We start from the raw sequence: 17042 nt of genomic DNA, 5'->3' as shown, positions 1-17042 counted from the left end.
ACCAAATTTCTTCAACAATTCCCTAGCATACTTAGTTTGATAGATGAAAATACCTTTGTCAGTTTGAGTAATCTGAAAACCTAAGAAAAAATCCATTTCCCTAATCATAGACATTTCAAATTCTTTCTCCATATTTTTAGAAAATTTCATGCACAGCCTATCTTCACCTCAAAAAATAATGTCATCAATAAATACTTCAATAATCAGTATATCATCATTAGTGACCTTATAATATAGATTACTATCAGCATTACCTTTAGTAAAACCAAGCTTCAAAAGATATTTATCTAACCTTGTATACCAAGCTCCAGGTGCATGTTTCAATCCATATAAAGCTTTCCTTAACCTGCAAATCATGTTTTTATCATCTGATAGTGAAAAACCATCAAGTTGCTCAATATAAACTTCCTCATCAAGATCCCCATTCAAAAATGCACACTTGACATCCATCTGATAAACCTTGTAGTTCTTATATGCAGCATAGGCAAGAAATAATCTTACAGCTTCAATCCTAGCTACAGGTGCAAAAGTTTCACCATAATCAATTTCTTCCTTTTGAGAATATCCTTTACAAACCAATCTAGCTTTGTTCCTTACCACTTGACAATCTTCATTCAATTTATTCCTAAAACCCCATTTAGTTCCAATAACATTCTTATTTTTAGGTTCCAGGGAACTAAAGTCCATGTGTTATTCTTCTCAATCTGATCTAATTTTTCTTCTATAGCTTTCAACCAACATTCATCTTTACATGCTTCAATTACTGATACCGATTCAACTTGAAAAATTAAACATACCTCATTAGTTATCAGTCTTCTTCTTGTCATCACTCCATTGTTCTTATCTCCAATGATTTGATATTCTGAATGATTCAATCTCGCATACCTAGGAGTCTTCTGACTCTATGTTCCTCTTCTTGGTTCTTCAGTTACTGTTGAATTTTCTGATACTATCGGAGTAACTAGTTCAACATTTTGTTCCGGTAAAGGTTCTACCAGTTCAGATATAATCATTTCCACTGTCGGTTCTTGCTCATAAACTTTGATTTGACCTTTATTCAGCTCATCCACCTTGACATTAGCACTCTCCACAATTCTCTACAATTTCTTGTTATAACATATATATTCTTTTCTTTCATTAGAATAACCAAGAAAAATTCCTTCATCACATCTAGGATCAAATTTTCCAATGATATCATCTCTCTTGATATAACATTTACTACTAAAGATTCTGAAATACTTAACTATAGGTGTATTCCCAAACCATAATTCATAAGGTGTCTTACCGGTTTCTCCTTTGATATGTACTCCGTTGAATGTGTAAACCACCATGCTCACTGCTTCTCTCCAATAGATATGAGGTAGACTAGCTTCCATCATCATTGTTCTAGCAGCATCCAAGATAGTTATGTTCTTCCTTTCCACAACTCCATTCTGTTGAGGTATCCAAGGAGCGGAAAATTGTCTCCCTATACCATGCTTCTCACAAAAGTTATTAAAACCACTGGATGTGAATTCTCCACCATGATCTGACCTTAAACATTTAATCTTCAATCATGTCTCTGACTCAACTTTAGCCTTAAAGATTTTAAACTTTTCAAAAGCCCCATATTTCTCCCTTAGAAAAGTAACCCACATCATTCTAGAATAATCATCAATGATTAACATAAAATATCTATCACCTTGAAAACTTTTAACTCTAGCAGGGCCACACAAATCCGTATTAATAAGATCAAGAACATCATTAGATTTATGTTGTATACTCTTAAAAGAGGTTCTAACATGTTTACCCTTTGACATTCTTTACATACCGGAATATAGGCCTTCACAATCTTAGGTATATCTCTAACTGCCTTAGTTGAACTGATCTTTACAATGCAATCAAAATTCACATGACATAGCCTTTTATGCCATAACCAACTCTCATCAATTTGTGTCTGTGTACTGGTTGCAATCTCCAAACCAGGTCTATTAATGATTTTGCATTTTCCATCTTTGAACTGTAATTGAAATCCCTTATCCACCAATTGTCCTACACTCAAAATATTATACCTTAAACCTTCAACATAATAAACATTATCAATATTGTGTTTACCATCCAATGGTATAGTTCATTTTCCCTTGATCATACATGCTTTGTCATCTCCAAATCTAACTAGAACACCATCAAATTCTTGCAAAGATAGAAACTTATTTTTATCTCCAATCATATGATGTGAACATCCACTGTCATTACCCATTCATCCTTATCTTCAATTTTAGCAGCAGGTGCCTTCTCTTCAGGTACATTCTCTTCTAGTGTCAAAACATCTTCCTTGATAGCCAGGAACACCCATTCCTTTCCATTTTTGGAACCACTAGCAGAGTCTTCTGTCGATTCGTCATCAAAATCAGTCACACCTTCCTCATTCACTATGTAGCATGATTTATCTTTGTTTTTCTTGTACTTATACTTGTTCTGATATCCAGGGTTAGGTTTAAAAGATCTTCTATCTCTCTCTTCAAATCTGAAATTCCTTTCAGGACATCTAGATACAAACTGACCAATCTTATTACATGCAAAACATTTAAAAGGTGTTTTTCCTTCATACTTACTTCCTACTGGTCCTTTAGGTACTCTTCTAGCAAATAGGGCTTCAAGTTGCTCAAATTCTTCATCTTCTCTCTTCATATCATCCAATTCCTTTGCATATAAATATTTCCAATCTTGCTTGCCGGTTGATGATGTAGATGCATGAAAAGCATGTTCAGACTTCATAGATCTAGAAGGTCCAAATTCTTCAAGCTCAAAAGAAGATAATTTCCCAACCAAGGTATCTCTATTGACAAAGGTATTGGCCATTGTTCTCAATTCATTAATTGCAGTAGCCTTCATCTTGTAAGCTGGTGGTAAAGCTCTCAGAACTTTAGAAACTATCTCATCTTCACTCAAAGTTCCACCACAACATTGAATTCCCATAACAATCTCATTTACCCTTTCCATGAATGCAGTAATCCTTTCATCTTCTTCCATATTTAGGTTTTCATATCTCACCCAATAACCATCAAGTTTAGCAATCTTCATAGTAGGTTCACCTTCATTAAGAGTCTCCAACTTATCCCATATAGCCTTTGCAGATGTTTTGTCAGTTAATCCCATTATTTGCTGATCAGTAAGTGCACACAAGAGGGCTTCTCTTGCTCTACAATCATTCTCAAGCTCCTTATCCAAGTTTGTCGAAGGAGGCTTGCCAGATGCTAGATTATGAGGTGTAACACCATTCTCTGAGATCTCCCAAATCTCCTTACCGAGACATCTTAGATGAGTCTCCATTTGAATCTTCCATATTCTATAATTTGTTCCATCAAGCCTAGGAATATCTCTCTAAAAGATAGCTTCTGATGAACTAGATGAACTTGAACTGTTAGTCGCCATAGGATCTTCCTCAAGTGGTTAAGCTTTCTGCACAGAGGACTAGAGCTTTGATACCAATTGTTAGATAGTTCAAATAACCGAAAGACAACTGAGAAGGGGGGGGTGAATCAGTTGTCACAGATTACTGGAATCTTAAGCAATTAAAACTTTAATACCGAAACCCAAAAGATCAATACCAGAATGCATAAACCAAATACTGAAATAGCAGATAAACCAATTAAGCATAAACAATAAACAAAGAATAAATACCATCCACATGACACCAAGATTTATACGTGGAAAAATTAGTAAAGGGAAAAACCACAGTGGGAAGCCTACCCACAGTCAGATAATACTTTTGCAGTAAGTATGTGAATTACAATTGAGGGGCCTGCACTTGCAGGAAGGCCAACAGTCTAGAGCGCACTACTCGTCACAAAAGGAGTCTCGCTGACTACATAGAAATCCAAACTACAATCTGGAAGAAGTATTGAACTGTAAAGATAGCATATCCTATGCCTGAGTATGGTTCCGGTTAAGCTCAATACCAGAGGACTAAATCCTTGTACATAAACCCAACTCAATCACCAATGATTGACCAAATCCTCTACCTGAATGATTATTACATTATTCACTCCTTACATATCCATATTCCATTCCTTGATTCCCCCATATCATCTATAATGCGATCTTACATCATATATATACAAACCCTTGACTATAAACAATAAGGTCGGCCACCAGACAATAAACCAATTACATAATTACAAAACATGTCAGCCTAAGACCAAACAAATAATATCCAACCCATAAGACATCTTGGAAACATGTCGAGAGGTCCAATCCACACGTTACATTAAGTCGGTTCATAAACCTAGATACATCGGGACCCAATATAGGTCCACATGCTAAAGCAATGATCTCAATCCGCCAAGTCTCGAACATGATCACATCAACATCCTGAAAATCCACTGGAAGCCACACCAACACCACTTATGCATATCATCAAAGATCTTCATCAAAGATTTGTTGGTGAAACCCTCGCCGGAACCACAAACCAAGCTTTCTAGCAAACAGGATAGCATCGAGAGGTCCAATCCACACGTTACATTAAGTCGGTCCATAACCTAGATACACCGGGACCCAATATAGGTCCACATGCTAAAGCAATGATCTCAATACGCCAAGTCTCAAACATGATCACCATCAACATCCTGAAACTCCACCGGAAGCCACACCAACACCACTTATGCATATCATTAAAAATCTTCATCAAAGCTCTGCCGGTGAAACCCTCACCGGAACCACAAACCAAGCTTTCTAGCAAACTAGATAGCATCCGATCACCAGAACAAAACCAACTAACTGAATATGAATTTGAGTAACATGAATAAGCCAATTCCATAACCTAAACATTTCGGAGCATACTAGATCATATCGGATCTAAACCAACCAGAAACCAAACATCTTACCGGGACCAGAAGGGTGCCAGTCAAGCATCCAAAATAGCTAGTGTTGACATCAATGACAAAACATCAATGCAACACATAATCAATTCCTCCAAATGGCCAACACATAACTAAGAAGAGAGAATCTGAAAAACTCTACCAAATTTCCTAGAGATTGACATTCCTAATTATTACAAAAATTGGTAGCCCGAACATAAAAAATGTAAATGTAAGAAAGCAAGAATCTTCTTTCATCATGGCCTTCCCAACTCTTCTCATCCATGGTATGATACTAACTTCATCCACCAAAGCCTCATGAAGACGCTAGCAATGTTAAGCCTTCTAAAACCCATCAAACCCATATAACAAATTGACCTTGAAATTTTTTCTTCATGTGCCTTTTATTTCATAGGATAATTTTCTCTAATGTAGTGAGTAATAAAAATAATAATGTGAAGAAGATTCATCATTGTGAAAGAATTGAACCACCTGAATTACAATGTAGAATTTACATACTATACAAAATTGTTAAAGAAAACAATAGATGCTATCATAAAAATATAAAATCAAGAGAGACAAGTAGACTTCAATGTTGGATGGTTGAATGGACTGGAATATTGAGAAGGGGGGTGAATCAGTATTTCCACAACACATAAAACTTTCACTGATATTTAAACCTTAGCAAATAATTTCATCAACATGATATAGCAAATGCATTGTAAACAAAAAACATAATCACAAGATAGACACCAAATTTTTATACATGGAAAATCCAAATGGGAAAAACTGCGAAGAGGGTTAACTCTCAAGATAATATAACTAATTATATGGTGTTTACAAAAAGGGTGGCTCACTACCAGATGGTTCACTACCAAATTACAATGTGGCTCACTGTTAGAATGCTCATTGCAATAGAAATAAGTGAACTGAGGAAAATTGCATCTCTAAATGCATGAAGTCAATTCCAAGATAAGCTTAGATAACAACTCATAGCAACTCATAGTTGATCCGATAAGGGATCTCTTCAACCTGTCCTTAATTGCCTGCGACAGATCCGATAAGGGATTACTACAATACTGTACTTGCACTTGCTCACCCATACACATCTTCACTCTTATATTCTTTGCATATCACATAGTACTACTCACATTGCATACTGCTCGCATACACTTTGTTCCACTGTCTTCTCACTTCACTTGAATACCACAATCTCTATTACTCTATTTACTTGCATACTTTGCATACCACTACTCTGTCACTCGCACACTTCTCATATGTATGTATGTATGTATGTATGTGTGTGTGTGTGTGTATGTATATGTATGTATGTATGTACAAGTATATATATGTACATGTATATGTATATATAGATATATTGTATGCACCTAAAAATGGTCTGAAGATAATTAATTAAATAAGCAATTATTTAATTAATCTCTCCTACCCAATTTAATTGGATTCACTAAGCAATTTGATTAAATCTCTCATTCATCTACTTATTAATAAATCTAAGGATTTATTAAATAGGTTCATTTCACTCCTTTAATTAATTAATTCAAATTAATTAATTTCCCCCATGCAAAATGATTTCTTCTAAATCTCCTAATTAATTAAAACAAATCAAATCATGAGTTGTTGAGATTAATTAGTCATTTTCCTAATATTTGAATTTCTAAATTCAAATTCTCCTAACTTCTACCACTCCTAAAACTAACCCATTCTACCTACCACCATGTCCCCTTTCATCCAACATCTTCTAGAACCTTTGTGACACTTGTCACTAAGTGTTCCCTTTCATCCTACCTCTTCTAGAAGCCTCTTGACACTTGTCACCATAGAGATGACAGATGTTCCCTTTAATCCAACTCCCTTTGCCAACCTCCTCCAATTTAACCATTGATGTCTTCAGATCAATCTCAACCGTTGATTCATGCCAACTCACCCCTAGCCTTGGAAAATCCTATAAATAGACCTCATTTTGAGTAATATGGATCCCATCTCATTCGTAGCTTAAGCATTGTTACTATAGGCATCTAGCTTCTAGTTTATCATTTATTAGCAATGTTATCATGCTCATTTTAGTTTAATTGCATCTTCATTCTAGTTCATTTTCTAGATCAATCATGAATTCATATATCTTAATCATGCTATTCTTGCTAGATCATGCATTTTCAGCGTTCAAATCCTCTATCTAAGTGTAGTCAAGTCACGGGAATTTGCATACTAAGATCTAAGAGCAAAATTCATACTCGCATTTACTAGGAGGCAATAAGTCGATTAGCTATGGTTTCATCTTTCTTTGACTTAAATCTTCTAACCATGCTTATAATGATTTATTGAGTGCATTGTGTTTGCAGGTACAGGTACAATTCACAGAGCACAACATATATGTGTGTGTGTGTGTGTGTGTGTGTGTGTGTGTGTGTGTAATATGTATATATATATACATATATATGTACATACATACATATATATGTACATACATATAGTATGTATGTATGTATATTGGTAAGCATATACACCGAGATAATATGTCGGCCAAACAAAAATGATTTACACGATAATACATTGCTCGAATCAACACATTACCCAATAAAGCCTTGACCAAAAAATAGAGTAACCAAATCAGCCTTCACTGATCTTCTACACGCTTCCTTCACATGCTTCAATTACCTCAATTATTGGAACAAAACAAGGGTCTACCGAACCCATAGATACAGACCAATAAGCACAAATTCCAAGCATAACAACTCCATCTTCATGATATAGACGCCACAGATTCTGGAGCATAGAATTCTTAAATCATGATGCAATACAAACATCTGGATAGCAATTCAACATACACAACTAATATCAGAACTAGATAAAAACCATGATAAGAAAAACACAAGATTTCGGAGAAGAGGGTCTTCTAGAAAATGCTCATGTAAATCATACATGCTTTATTGCCTAATATCACATACATATCTAATTTTCATTGTTGCTCAATATGCCATATCCGGTCCAATCAGATCACCAGGTTTGACATCAATGACCACATTCACACAAATCTAGCATTCAAAATATTTTATTACACTAAACTTTTAACTAATTTGTTTTAGTTATTGTATGTAATTAAATTGATAATTCACCTTATTCCGGAGAAATATAATCTAATCATACAACAAAGATAAATAAAAAACAAAAAATAAATCCATAAAAAAATTATTATTAAAATATTATAATCCAATATAAAGACATTTAAAAATAGATTGTCACTAATAAATACATAAATAAAATAAATATATTAAAATATACCAACATCTCACAATTTCTAAGTTATTAGGATCAGATTTACTCACAATTTCCAAGATATTAGGATCATGTATGTTCTTATGTGTGGATGGGAGCTAGATTTTTTTCTTTGATAAAGAAAGAATATATATCTGACATATTTATTAAAGAGCCTAAGTTTGCTTATGTGTCTTGCTAATTATAGAGAACCTAGGTTTTTTCTTTCTTTTTTTAATATGATTCTAATACTTTTGGCATACATAGGAAAAGATGGTTTCCACATAGATAAGTCTAAACTAGAATTGTTTAATGTATTACATGTGATTTTGAATAAAGTACACATGTGATTTTGATATTTAAATTGTTCATCCCTTTAGAGATTTATTAACGTTCAGTTGTATTTTGAGAGGAAATACAAATGTTTCAAGATAAGGTCCTCGAAGCTTTAAAGTAGAAGAAAGAAAATCTTTTGGATTGACAGTTCATTAGCTATCACGAGATGTTAAGCCCTCCCTTTAAAAAAGTATTAGTTGAATACCGCCTTCCTTATTTTGGTGGGTCCCAAATTGAATTAATCAATATTATAAATATTTGTTAGATGTGTATAATTAATCAATATTATAAATATTTGTTAGATGTGTATAATTTATATATCAATGATAATGTATATTCTTCATGACTAAAAAGTGCCAATTATTTAATTATTAACCTGTACAGACACGTCATTAAACTTTCAATATACCTTTGAAAAAATATATTTGTTTATAAAACAAAAATTTAATTAAATAAAAGATAATACAATATTCACCATAATATATGTATTAAAAATATATACTTCACCATAATGCACTTGATTGACACCAAAAACAATAGTGTAAATTCAGAAAAAAATTATTTTAAATAAATTTTATAAAATCTAATAACTCTCACAGAATAACATCCAGAAATTGGTCTATCTTGGATGTGAAAAAATCATAAACCTCACATTGTTGATATGTCTTGAAGCTGAACCATTCTTTGTATGTCTTGGTTCAACATGTTCTTATATTTTTGGTTTGCGGATTTTTTTTACAAAACGATTTTTGTTCTTATGGGTAGATCATGTTCTTTTTTTTCAAAAGGGGTAAAAACTTATTAATCTCAAATGAAGAATACAAAGAAAGAAAGGCCTATAGCCCAGCAAGGAACCAAGAATTAACCATTCCTATCCTCCCCAACTAATTGCTAAGATAAATCCACCTCCACCTCCAAATGTCCCTTATCTAAAATATTTCAACCTTGCATTCCATCATATGCCTAGGCAATCCACTACTCTATTCCATTCTCTATGAATATGACAAAAAGTAAGACTCTAAAGATCTACTCAACCATAGAATCTGTCGAATAACTAGCTAAAAGCCAATTAGCATTATCCAAGTGTGCTCAATCAGCATATGCACCACCACTTGTAATCACAACCTCTCTCCAATACATCCAAGATGATGAGGGCCTCCATGAAATGATTTGTATGAAACCCTTTATAAATGGAAAAACAAAAAACTGAACAACACCATAGCTATCTCTACCATTACCACCTATATATGCTTGCATGACCAAGATTCCCCCTAAAGGAGCCATCGGTATTTATCTTTTATGGAGCCATCAGCCTACCCGATCAATCTTCCTCTTAAACTGTCTACATCTGGTCCGCGTAACTGCTTACTTGTCGTACCACCAGAAAAATTCAACCTTTGAAAAATACCTATATCACTAGGCTCCACAGCACCAGAAAGATCACACTTGGCCGAGACTGTCCCTTGGAAAGTATTAACAATTTTCCTCCGCATTTGTTGAACAGCCAATTTTGCATTCTAAAAAATCCTATGATTTTGTTCTAGCCAAAGATGCCATATAATGAAAAAAGGTCTCATAACCCAAACAACCTGAAGAAAAGAGATCTTAACAGGAGGCTGATCGAAGAGGTCTTAATGTTATCTATCTGTCATTGTGTGTTTGCTGCAATGACATGGTAGTATGTTTGTATTAACAATGGGTCTTGTATTCATGTTTGCCTTTTGAACACAAGTCATCTTCTTATCATTCTAGTGAAAAATAATTGTACTGTAGATGCAAGATCTGAACCCTGATAAACAACTCACAGCCTTTTAGACTGCTACCCTAAATGCCTTTGGGCTATCACTTCTCAATACTTATTCTATTGGTTAAACCAGATCTAGAGGTCCTGACATAAATCTTATCAAGACTTCTCAAAGCAGGGCTATCTCACTGCCTTGTATCTGAGCTTTATCCCACTACCATCGAGAAGAATGAATGAAACAAGATGATCGCCCTGCAAGATCTCCTTCCTACTTCGCTTGAAAGAAGAGGAAACACCTCCTTTATCATAAAAATAAATGCAACATGGAAAAAGGAGCATAAACAACAAGCTAAATCTAGCAAGATAGTACTCTTTAAATTTGCATGTACAACCCTAAAACAATCATCAGGGATTTAATGGTTAGTTTCTAGTGTTGGAAGTTGCAACTGTAAGTCAAAGTGAGAACTCCTTTATTGGAAGGAGACATCAACCCTTTCTTGAAAACATCAGTTCTACTACACCATTAGACAAGGATGAGTTACAGGCAGGCTAGACACTTAATTGCTCTATTTTATAAAAGAATGGATGTACTACACCATTAGATAAGAATGCGTTACAATCAGGCTAGACACTTAATTGCTGTATTTTATAAAAGAATGGATGTACTACACCATTAGATAAGAATGAGTTACAGTCAGGCTAGACACTTAATTGCTCTGTTTTATAAAAGAATTGATGTACGTTAATTTCTAGTGTTTGGAGCTATAACAGAAGGCAAATTGAACTCTCTATTGAAAGGAGACATAAGCCCCTTCTTGATATCATGTGCTCTATTAGAGTATAGACGAGGATTAGTTACAGGCAGACTAGACACTTAATTGCTCTGTTCTATCCTATAAAAGAATGGATTTACAAATGGTTAACTTCTATAGTCTGCAGCTATAACAGTAGGTCAAAGTTAAAACTCCTCATTAAAAGGAAACATCAAACCCTTCTTGAAATCATCTGTCTATTACACTGTTAGAGGAGGATTAGGTACAGGTAGACTAGTCACTAGACAATTAATTGCTCTGTTCTATTGTATAAAAGAAGAAATTTACTAATTTTAGTTTCTAGTGTTTGGAGTTCTTACAGAAAGTTAAAGCGAGAACTCCTTATTGAAATGAGTCATCAATCCATTGTTGAAATCATCTGTTCTAAGGATAAGTTACAGGCAGGCTAGGCACTTTATTGCTCTTTTCTATGGAATGTATTCATTTGTTTTCTTTGATTATATACTATTTTAAGACTTCGTAGCTAACAAAACAGTGTTGAAAAATTATTCATTTGATTAACCATTCTGTAACTCTGAGGGGGAACCTACAATTAACAGGCCCCCAAATTAGTAGAGCAAAGTACTGCAGTTCTTAATCACTTACTCCAGAATCCAGATTATCATACTTTATAACAACTTCCAAATTATTTTTACACAAACATCTCTTTGCATCTTGTCTATGGTAGTTCATGAAACAATCAGATTTGAATGAATTCAGGATTCAAAAAAATAAGGTCATGAATGTCCGTTTAATCAGCTCAAGCTAAACAAACTACCTCAGATTTCTAGCATTGGTACATGCGGTGTTACTTTACACCACATGACACAATCCGGCCCAACTATATACATGATTTGAACTATGCTAATCCCGTCATCAATTGCTTGCAAAAAATGAGATCAATAATCTTTCTAGCTGGTTACCCAAGAAATTCAGAGCAGAACACCAAAACATATACTTTGGAGAAGCAGTGAACTTGACCCATATGTACAGAATGCTCAGAGCACCAATATTAGAATTGTTGATTGGTATATCAGTTGTTCATGAATAGAGCTCCCAAATTGTGCTTACACTATACCAAAGATTCTTAGAATTCCTGAACATCTTATTTCAAATCACGCAGAAGGAGGCAAGATTAGTTGGGGTCAAAGTTCAATTTTCATTTGGTTTGTTGGAAGTGGACCTGCAATAAAAAACAGGAATGATAAGGACATTAGTATAGAAGAGCTTAAACAGTAGGCACCATAGCATTCAAAGTTCCAAATAACAAGCAAGGTTCTGACTTTTAATTTCAGCCCACTAGTATTGGGCCTATTTGCCAAGACAAAATTATGAATTTGTGAATAAGGCTTAGCTTCTGATCTTCACCCTTACCGTGAATTCCTTGAGATGTTAAAGGACCTTGTTTGTTTTGCCCAAATCCCATCTGTACAACACTTTGAAGATCCTCATCCCAAATATTTGCAATCTGCGAATACAAATATTCAATACACGCAACAATTGAACTCAGAAAAGAAATAAGGAGTTGTCATACAAGGGAATGTCCACAGAGGAGGAATATAAACAATATGGCAACAACATCACAGTGCACTTCTCAAGTTAACTTGAAAAACTCCACCCACAGCAGTGAGGTACCTGAGAAATGGAATCTTCATATCCATCAATAAAGAGTGGCTGGGTATTGACTGTCCTTCTGAGTGCAGCTTCCACTGGATTTCCCATTCCATGTCCCTCTGTTGCACAGGCCACACTAACTTGGACAGGACAAAGTTGTTGGTGGTGAAGCTGGGGAAATGCAGCAGAATGATCAGGCGCAAACAGCATCCGTGATGACGAGTTACGTGACTGGAGCATCTGGAGACATCACAAAATTACAGATGAGGATTCCTTCATATTTAATCCAAGACTCTAATTCACAAAGCTTGTGGTCATTTCATCAAGTAAACAGAGTACAATTTTATAAATGTTAAAATCAATTAAATTCTGTTGACGCCAATAAGAAAATGAATTATGACTTATGTTTTTTCTTTTCTCTCTTTGCCACAAAAGATAAACCAGAATCTCAGAGACAGAGATGAAAATTAGCAATTACCATCTAATAATGATAAATTTTCAAGCGAAAAAAAGGTTTACAAAATAGGTTACAGCAAGACGATGGAGGGAGAACAATCCCAGTAGGGCAAGCATACAATTGGTTCTAAGAGAATTTGTTGGTTATCTGGGAATCAAGCTGCTCTTCATCACAACTCACCTCATATATAACAACCTATACAAGAATTCTGAGATATAAAATTTATGAACAATTCCAGCATTTGAATTCTCAAACAATTGACAGAACTTACATCTTTAGCAATAAGTCCTTCCATATTGAAATCCAGTCTAGGGTTCACAGTTGCAAGTTTCATAGATAGAAACTGCAACACAACATAATGAGAATAAAGTTAAATCACTGCACAGGATAAAAAACTGGACAAAAGATAGCTAATCAAATTCAAGAAAAATAAAATCTACAATTTTACCTCAACTTGTCGCTGCAGTGATTGCACATAATTTATTATCTCATCAAGCATTACTGCTTTGCCAGTTACCTACAGGCATGGTACATTCGTTAATTTGACATGATTCCAGAAAACCTAATCTGGCTAGCTGTTATTCCATAGCACTGATATGAATGTTTAAATTAGACCCCAGAAGAAAAAAAACTCGAGAAATCAAGAACCATTTTCTACCTTACTACAGCCTGGAACAAGATCCTGCAAAAACTTCATGCGTTCACTAATTTTTTCTCTTCTCACCTGCCATACATTAAAGTCATTTAGCTTCAAGTGTCAATTTGCTTACAATGATGGGTGTAAGAATTAGGGGTCATAAAATACACTTTTAAAGGCACAAGATTCTACTAAATCCTTTAGGATGGAATGGCCAGTCTAGTGCTTACTCTCTCCGCAAGGCTGTGGCTATCAGTAGCTTGGCCCCGTCTTGCTCTCACATGAATGTAATCTTTTGGTGGTTCAGCTACTTTTACGTTGTCTTTGGTTTGCTTTTGACTGTTTTCACTGTTGCCGTTTGAATTCTGTTCAGCCTTAGGTTTCAAATCATCCTTCTCCTTTGAACCAGCTTCTGCAACTTTGAATCGCTTTCCTTGAGAATCTTCAGCCTCCAGACCCTGTCAAAAGCCATTGCCAAATTGTTATTACATTTATACTGCAGGTTACCATGTACCCTAAATACAATTAATACAAATCTATGATAATCGTAAACGTGAATCTCTTTTCACACTTTACGGAACTGCATTGTATGTTAAAGCCGTCATCGATCAATTTAACTTCACAAATACTCACCTTTGTCTCTCTTCCGCCTGGAGAACCAACAAAAGACGGTGCGTCCTTTGATTTGGCTTTAGAAAGCATTTTCCTTTTTCTTCCATTGATTTCATTTAAGCTCTTGGAGCCTGGACCCCTCCCAGCTACATGGTCAGAACTTGACGTTTCTTCACGGCCAGTACTTAATTCCGCTTCATCAGACTCATTCCCCGACATCCCATGTCTCTGTCTCATGTCATCGGTTGAAACTGGTGTAGAAGACCTCGACAGCCTGCTAAATTTCCTGTCAGTCATTCTCAACTCAGCTTCTGCCCCATCTTGGGTGGGCTCAGAGCCACTTGAGCCCTTCATTTCCCCCATGTTAGAGAGGTTAATTGGAAGTCCAGCTTTCAGCGACTGATTACTGGGCACTCTTGGGATCTGACAATTATCAGCTGTTGAAGATCTGTAGGATGGTTCAGCTTCTGGAAAATTGAATGGGTTGGAAAGATCAGAATAGTTTCTGTTCCCGAAACAAGAAAATCTAGCAGCCCTTTCTGCAAATCCAGGATCTGAAGAGAACTGTGCTAAACTATGTGGAGGAGGAAGTGTTGTTCCCCCTTCCATGGAAAATGCTCCTTTGGACGGATCTACCCCAAGATTAAGATTTGGATTAGAATTCAGAGGGTTCCAGGTTGTCACCAAATTAAGAACTGTGTCCATTGTGGATCCCAATGCCGGGGATGAGCAAGAGACTCCTCCTCCTGTATTGCAGAGATTTGCACCCAGTCTCCCTATCAATTCTCTCATGACAATGCTGCCATCAGAAGATAGACTAGTGGTTGCAGCTGGTAGAGGGGCAACCACTGAACCCAATGAAGACTGAAAAGGGGCCACCATGCCCTGCTCCATATTGGATTCCCAACCCAGGCTAAGAAATGAACTAGAAATAGATTCAGATGAAGTGGGCACTCTCATAGGACCCTCTTGGATATTCATGGCGGATGCATCTGCAACAGCAGACTGCCAACTAGAAGCAGGTGTAGGCCCAGACGACTTATAATTCAAGGACGTCTCCATAGGAAACCCGTAGCTCTCCTTACCATCAGAAGCCATATCAAGATTTAAGTTAAGAAACACAAAAAGGGATAGCTCAAACCCACCAATCAACCCGATCTAACAACAAAGAACCAGCTTCCTATAACAATTCCTTCCTGACTATCATTGCTTAAGAATCCTGAGAAAGATCACAACGTCATAATTATGGAATGGTCAAAAGCTGCATTATTCCTAAAGTGATAAAAACTCTAACTTGTAAAACAATGCAACCAAGAAGTAGGGCACCAATGCTTATTGCTGCTATAAAAGCATGGCTGGAATTATAATGTAGACACAGATAGAGAGAGAGAGATGCAACAAGTCAAAGATTGTTTCTTATTGAATTTCAATGCATTGCATTTCCCAAAGCTGCCCATCTGGGTATTATGGATTGGGAACCAGCATATCAATATCAATATAACTGGCGACAGTGGGCTCTTCCTTTGGACAAGGGCACAGAAAAAAGCAGGCAAATGTTCAGAATAATTAGTCAGTGTTTTTCTTTTCATTTAAGAAAACGAAAAGAGTGAAAAAGTTGACCTGGGACAACTCCGTGATCAATGCAATGCTATATGCTATGCCGGGCCTTCGACGTCAAAGTGACAGATGTTCCCCTTCACCAACCATACAGCTGATTGTGACTGCAACTAACAAAAACACCATACACAACGCAATGTTCAGATAACACTGCATTCATAGACTGTCCTTGCACACTACTCAAACAGTGTTTAATTCCCTCATTTAAGGAGACCAGCCCACCTGATTTATCATCTTCTTGTACTAGCATCCCTTCCCCACCTCACCCACCTCAAAAAATCCTAAGTTTAACCCACTTTTGCCCCCAAAATTCAGATCTGCATTATACCCATTACCCCATTTTTTGTGGCCCCTCTCTAAAATTTTCTCTGGCCCTACCTGAAATCAATAGATGCAGCAATGTCAAGCCCGAAATTGCAGAAGCAATGTCACTCAGGAAATTCAAACAGGACAGCACCAACGGAAAGCAATGAGCAGAGGAAGAAGAAGAAGAGCTTGTTTGGGCTGAAATAGGAGAAAATTAGCATTGCATTTGGAGGGAAGATGATGACGGTGACGATTAAACGAGTTGATGAATGATTAGCCACCGTCCAATTCCTCTAAAATATTAATTCCCCCGACACTTCTACTTCTCTCGCAGTAAATTGTATCTGTGTTCTTACTCACTCAGTCAATTATATCATCCAACTGTCATAAAAGATTTCCACTGGTTTGCTTTGTAAATTGCACAAGGGAATAAATGCATTGGCGAGTTTGGAAACCATTTTGGTCAGAACTTAAAAGCTTAAAAGCAATGTTCAAAGCTTAAAGTTTTCTTTGAAGCCCACCTAAAAAAAATGTGGGTTTTAGAATTTGATTTTACAATTACAAAATCTTTATATTATATTTTAATTGTGAAACTGCAATTGCTCTTATAAGTGAGATTTATTATTTTATTTTTTAAGTTTGGAATTGACATTGTGGGTGGTTTGTATATCATAGCTTTCGGGTACATTAATAATTCTTCTTAATGGAGATGGTAGTTGTAGTTGGTTTTGATTAGTTTTTTTTTAATCATATCAAATTGTGAATAAAATTATATTAAATTTGAATCACATATTTT

The 17042-nt window shown here is 35.6% G+C and overlaps 1 protein-coding gene across 1 annotated transcript; it reads right to left on the bottom strand.

The window, feature by feature from the left end:
- Positions 1-11708: 11708 nt before the first annotated feature.
- LOC131073744 (transcription factor bHLH62) lies at positions 11709-16715 on the bottom strand. The gene is made up of 8 exons (XM_058010246.2): positions 14345-16715; positions 13942-14169; positions 13733-13798; positions 13523-13591; positions 13346-13417; positions 12639-12857; positions 12378-12471; positions 11709-12186 (listed from the first exon to the last, which is right to left on the bottom strand). Exons 1-8 carry the CDS (start codon positions 15419-15421, stop codon positions 12149-12151), a joined length of 1863 nt encoding a protein of 620 aa, XP_057866229.1. The 5' UTR covers positions 15422-16715; the 3' UTR covers positions 11709-12148.
- Positions 16716-17042: the final 327 nt, after the last annotated feature.

Source organism: Cryptomeria japonica, chromosome 5, assembly GCF_030272615.1.
Source record: "Cryptomeria japonica chromosome 5, Sugi_1.0, whole genome shotgun sequence".
In the NCBI taxonomy this organism is placed as follows: Eukaryota; Viridiplantae; Streptophyta; class Pinopsida; order Cupressales; family Cupressaceae; genus Cryptomeria; species Cryptomeria japonica.
Note: the sequence above shows the minus strand (reverse complement) of the source record. Positions and strands in the feature narration are given on the sequence as shown.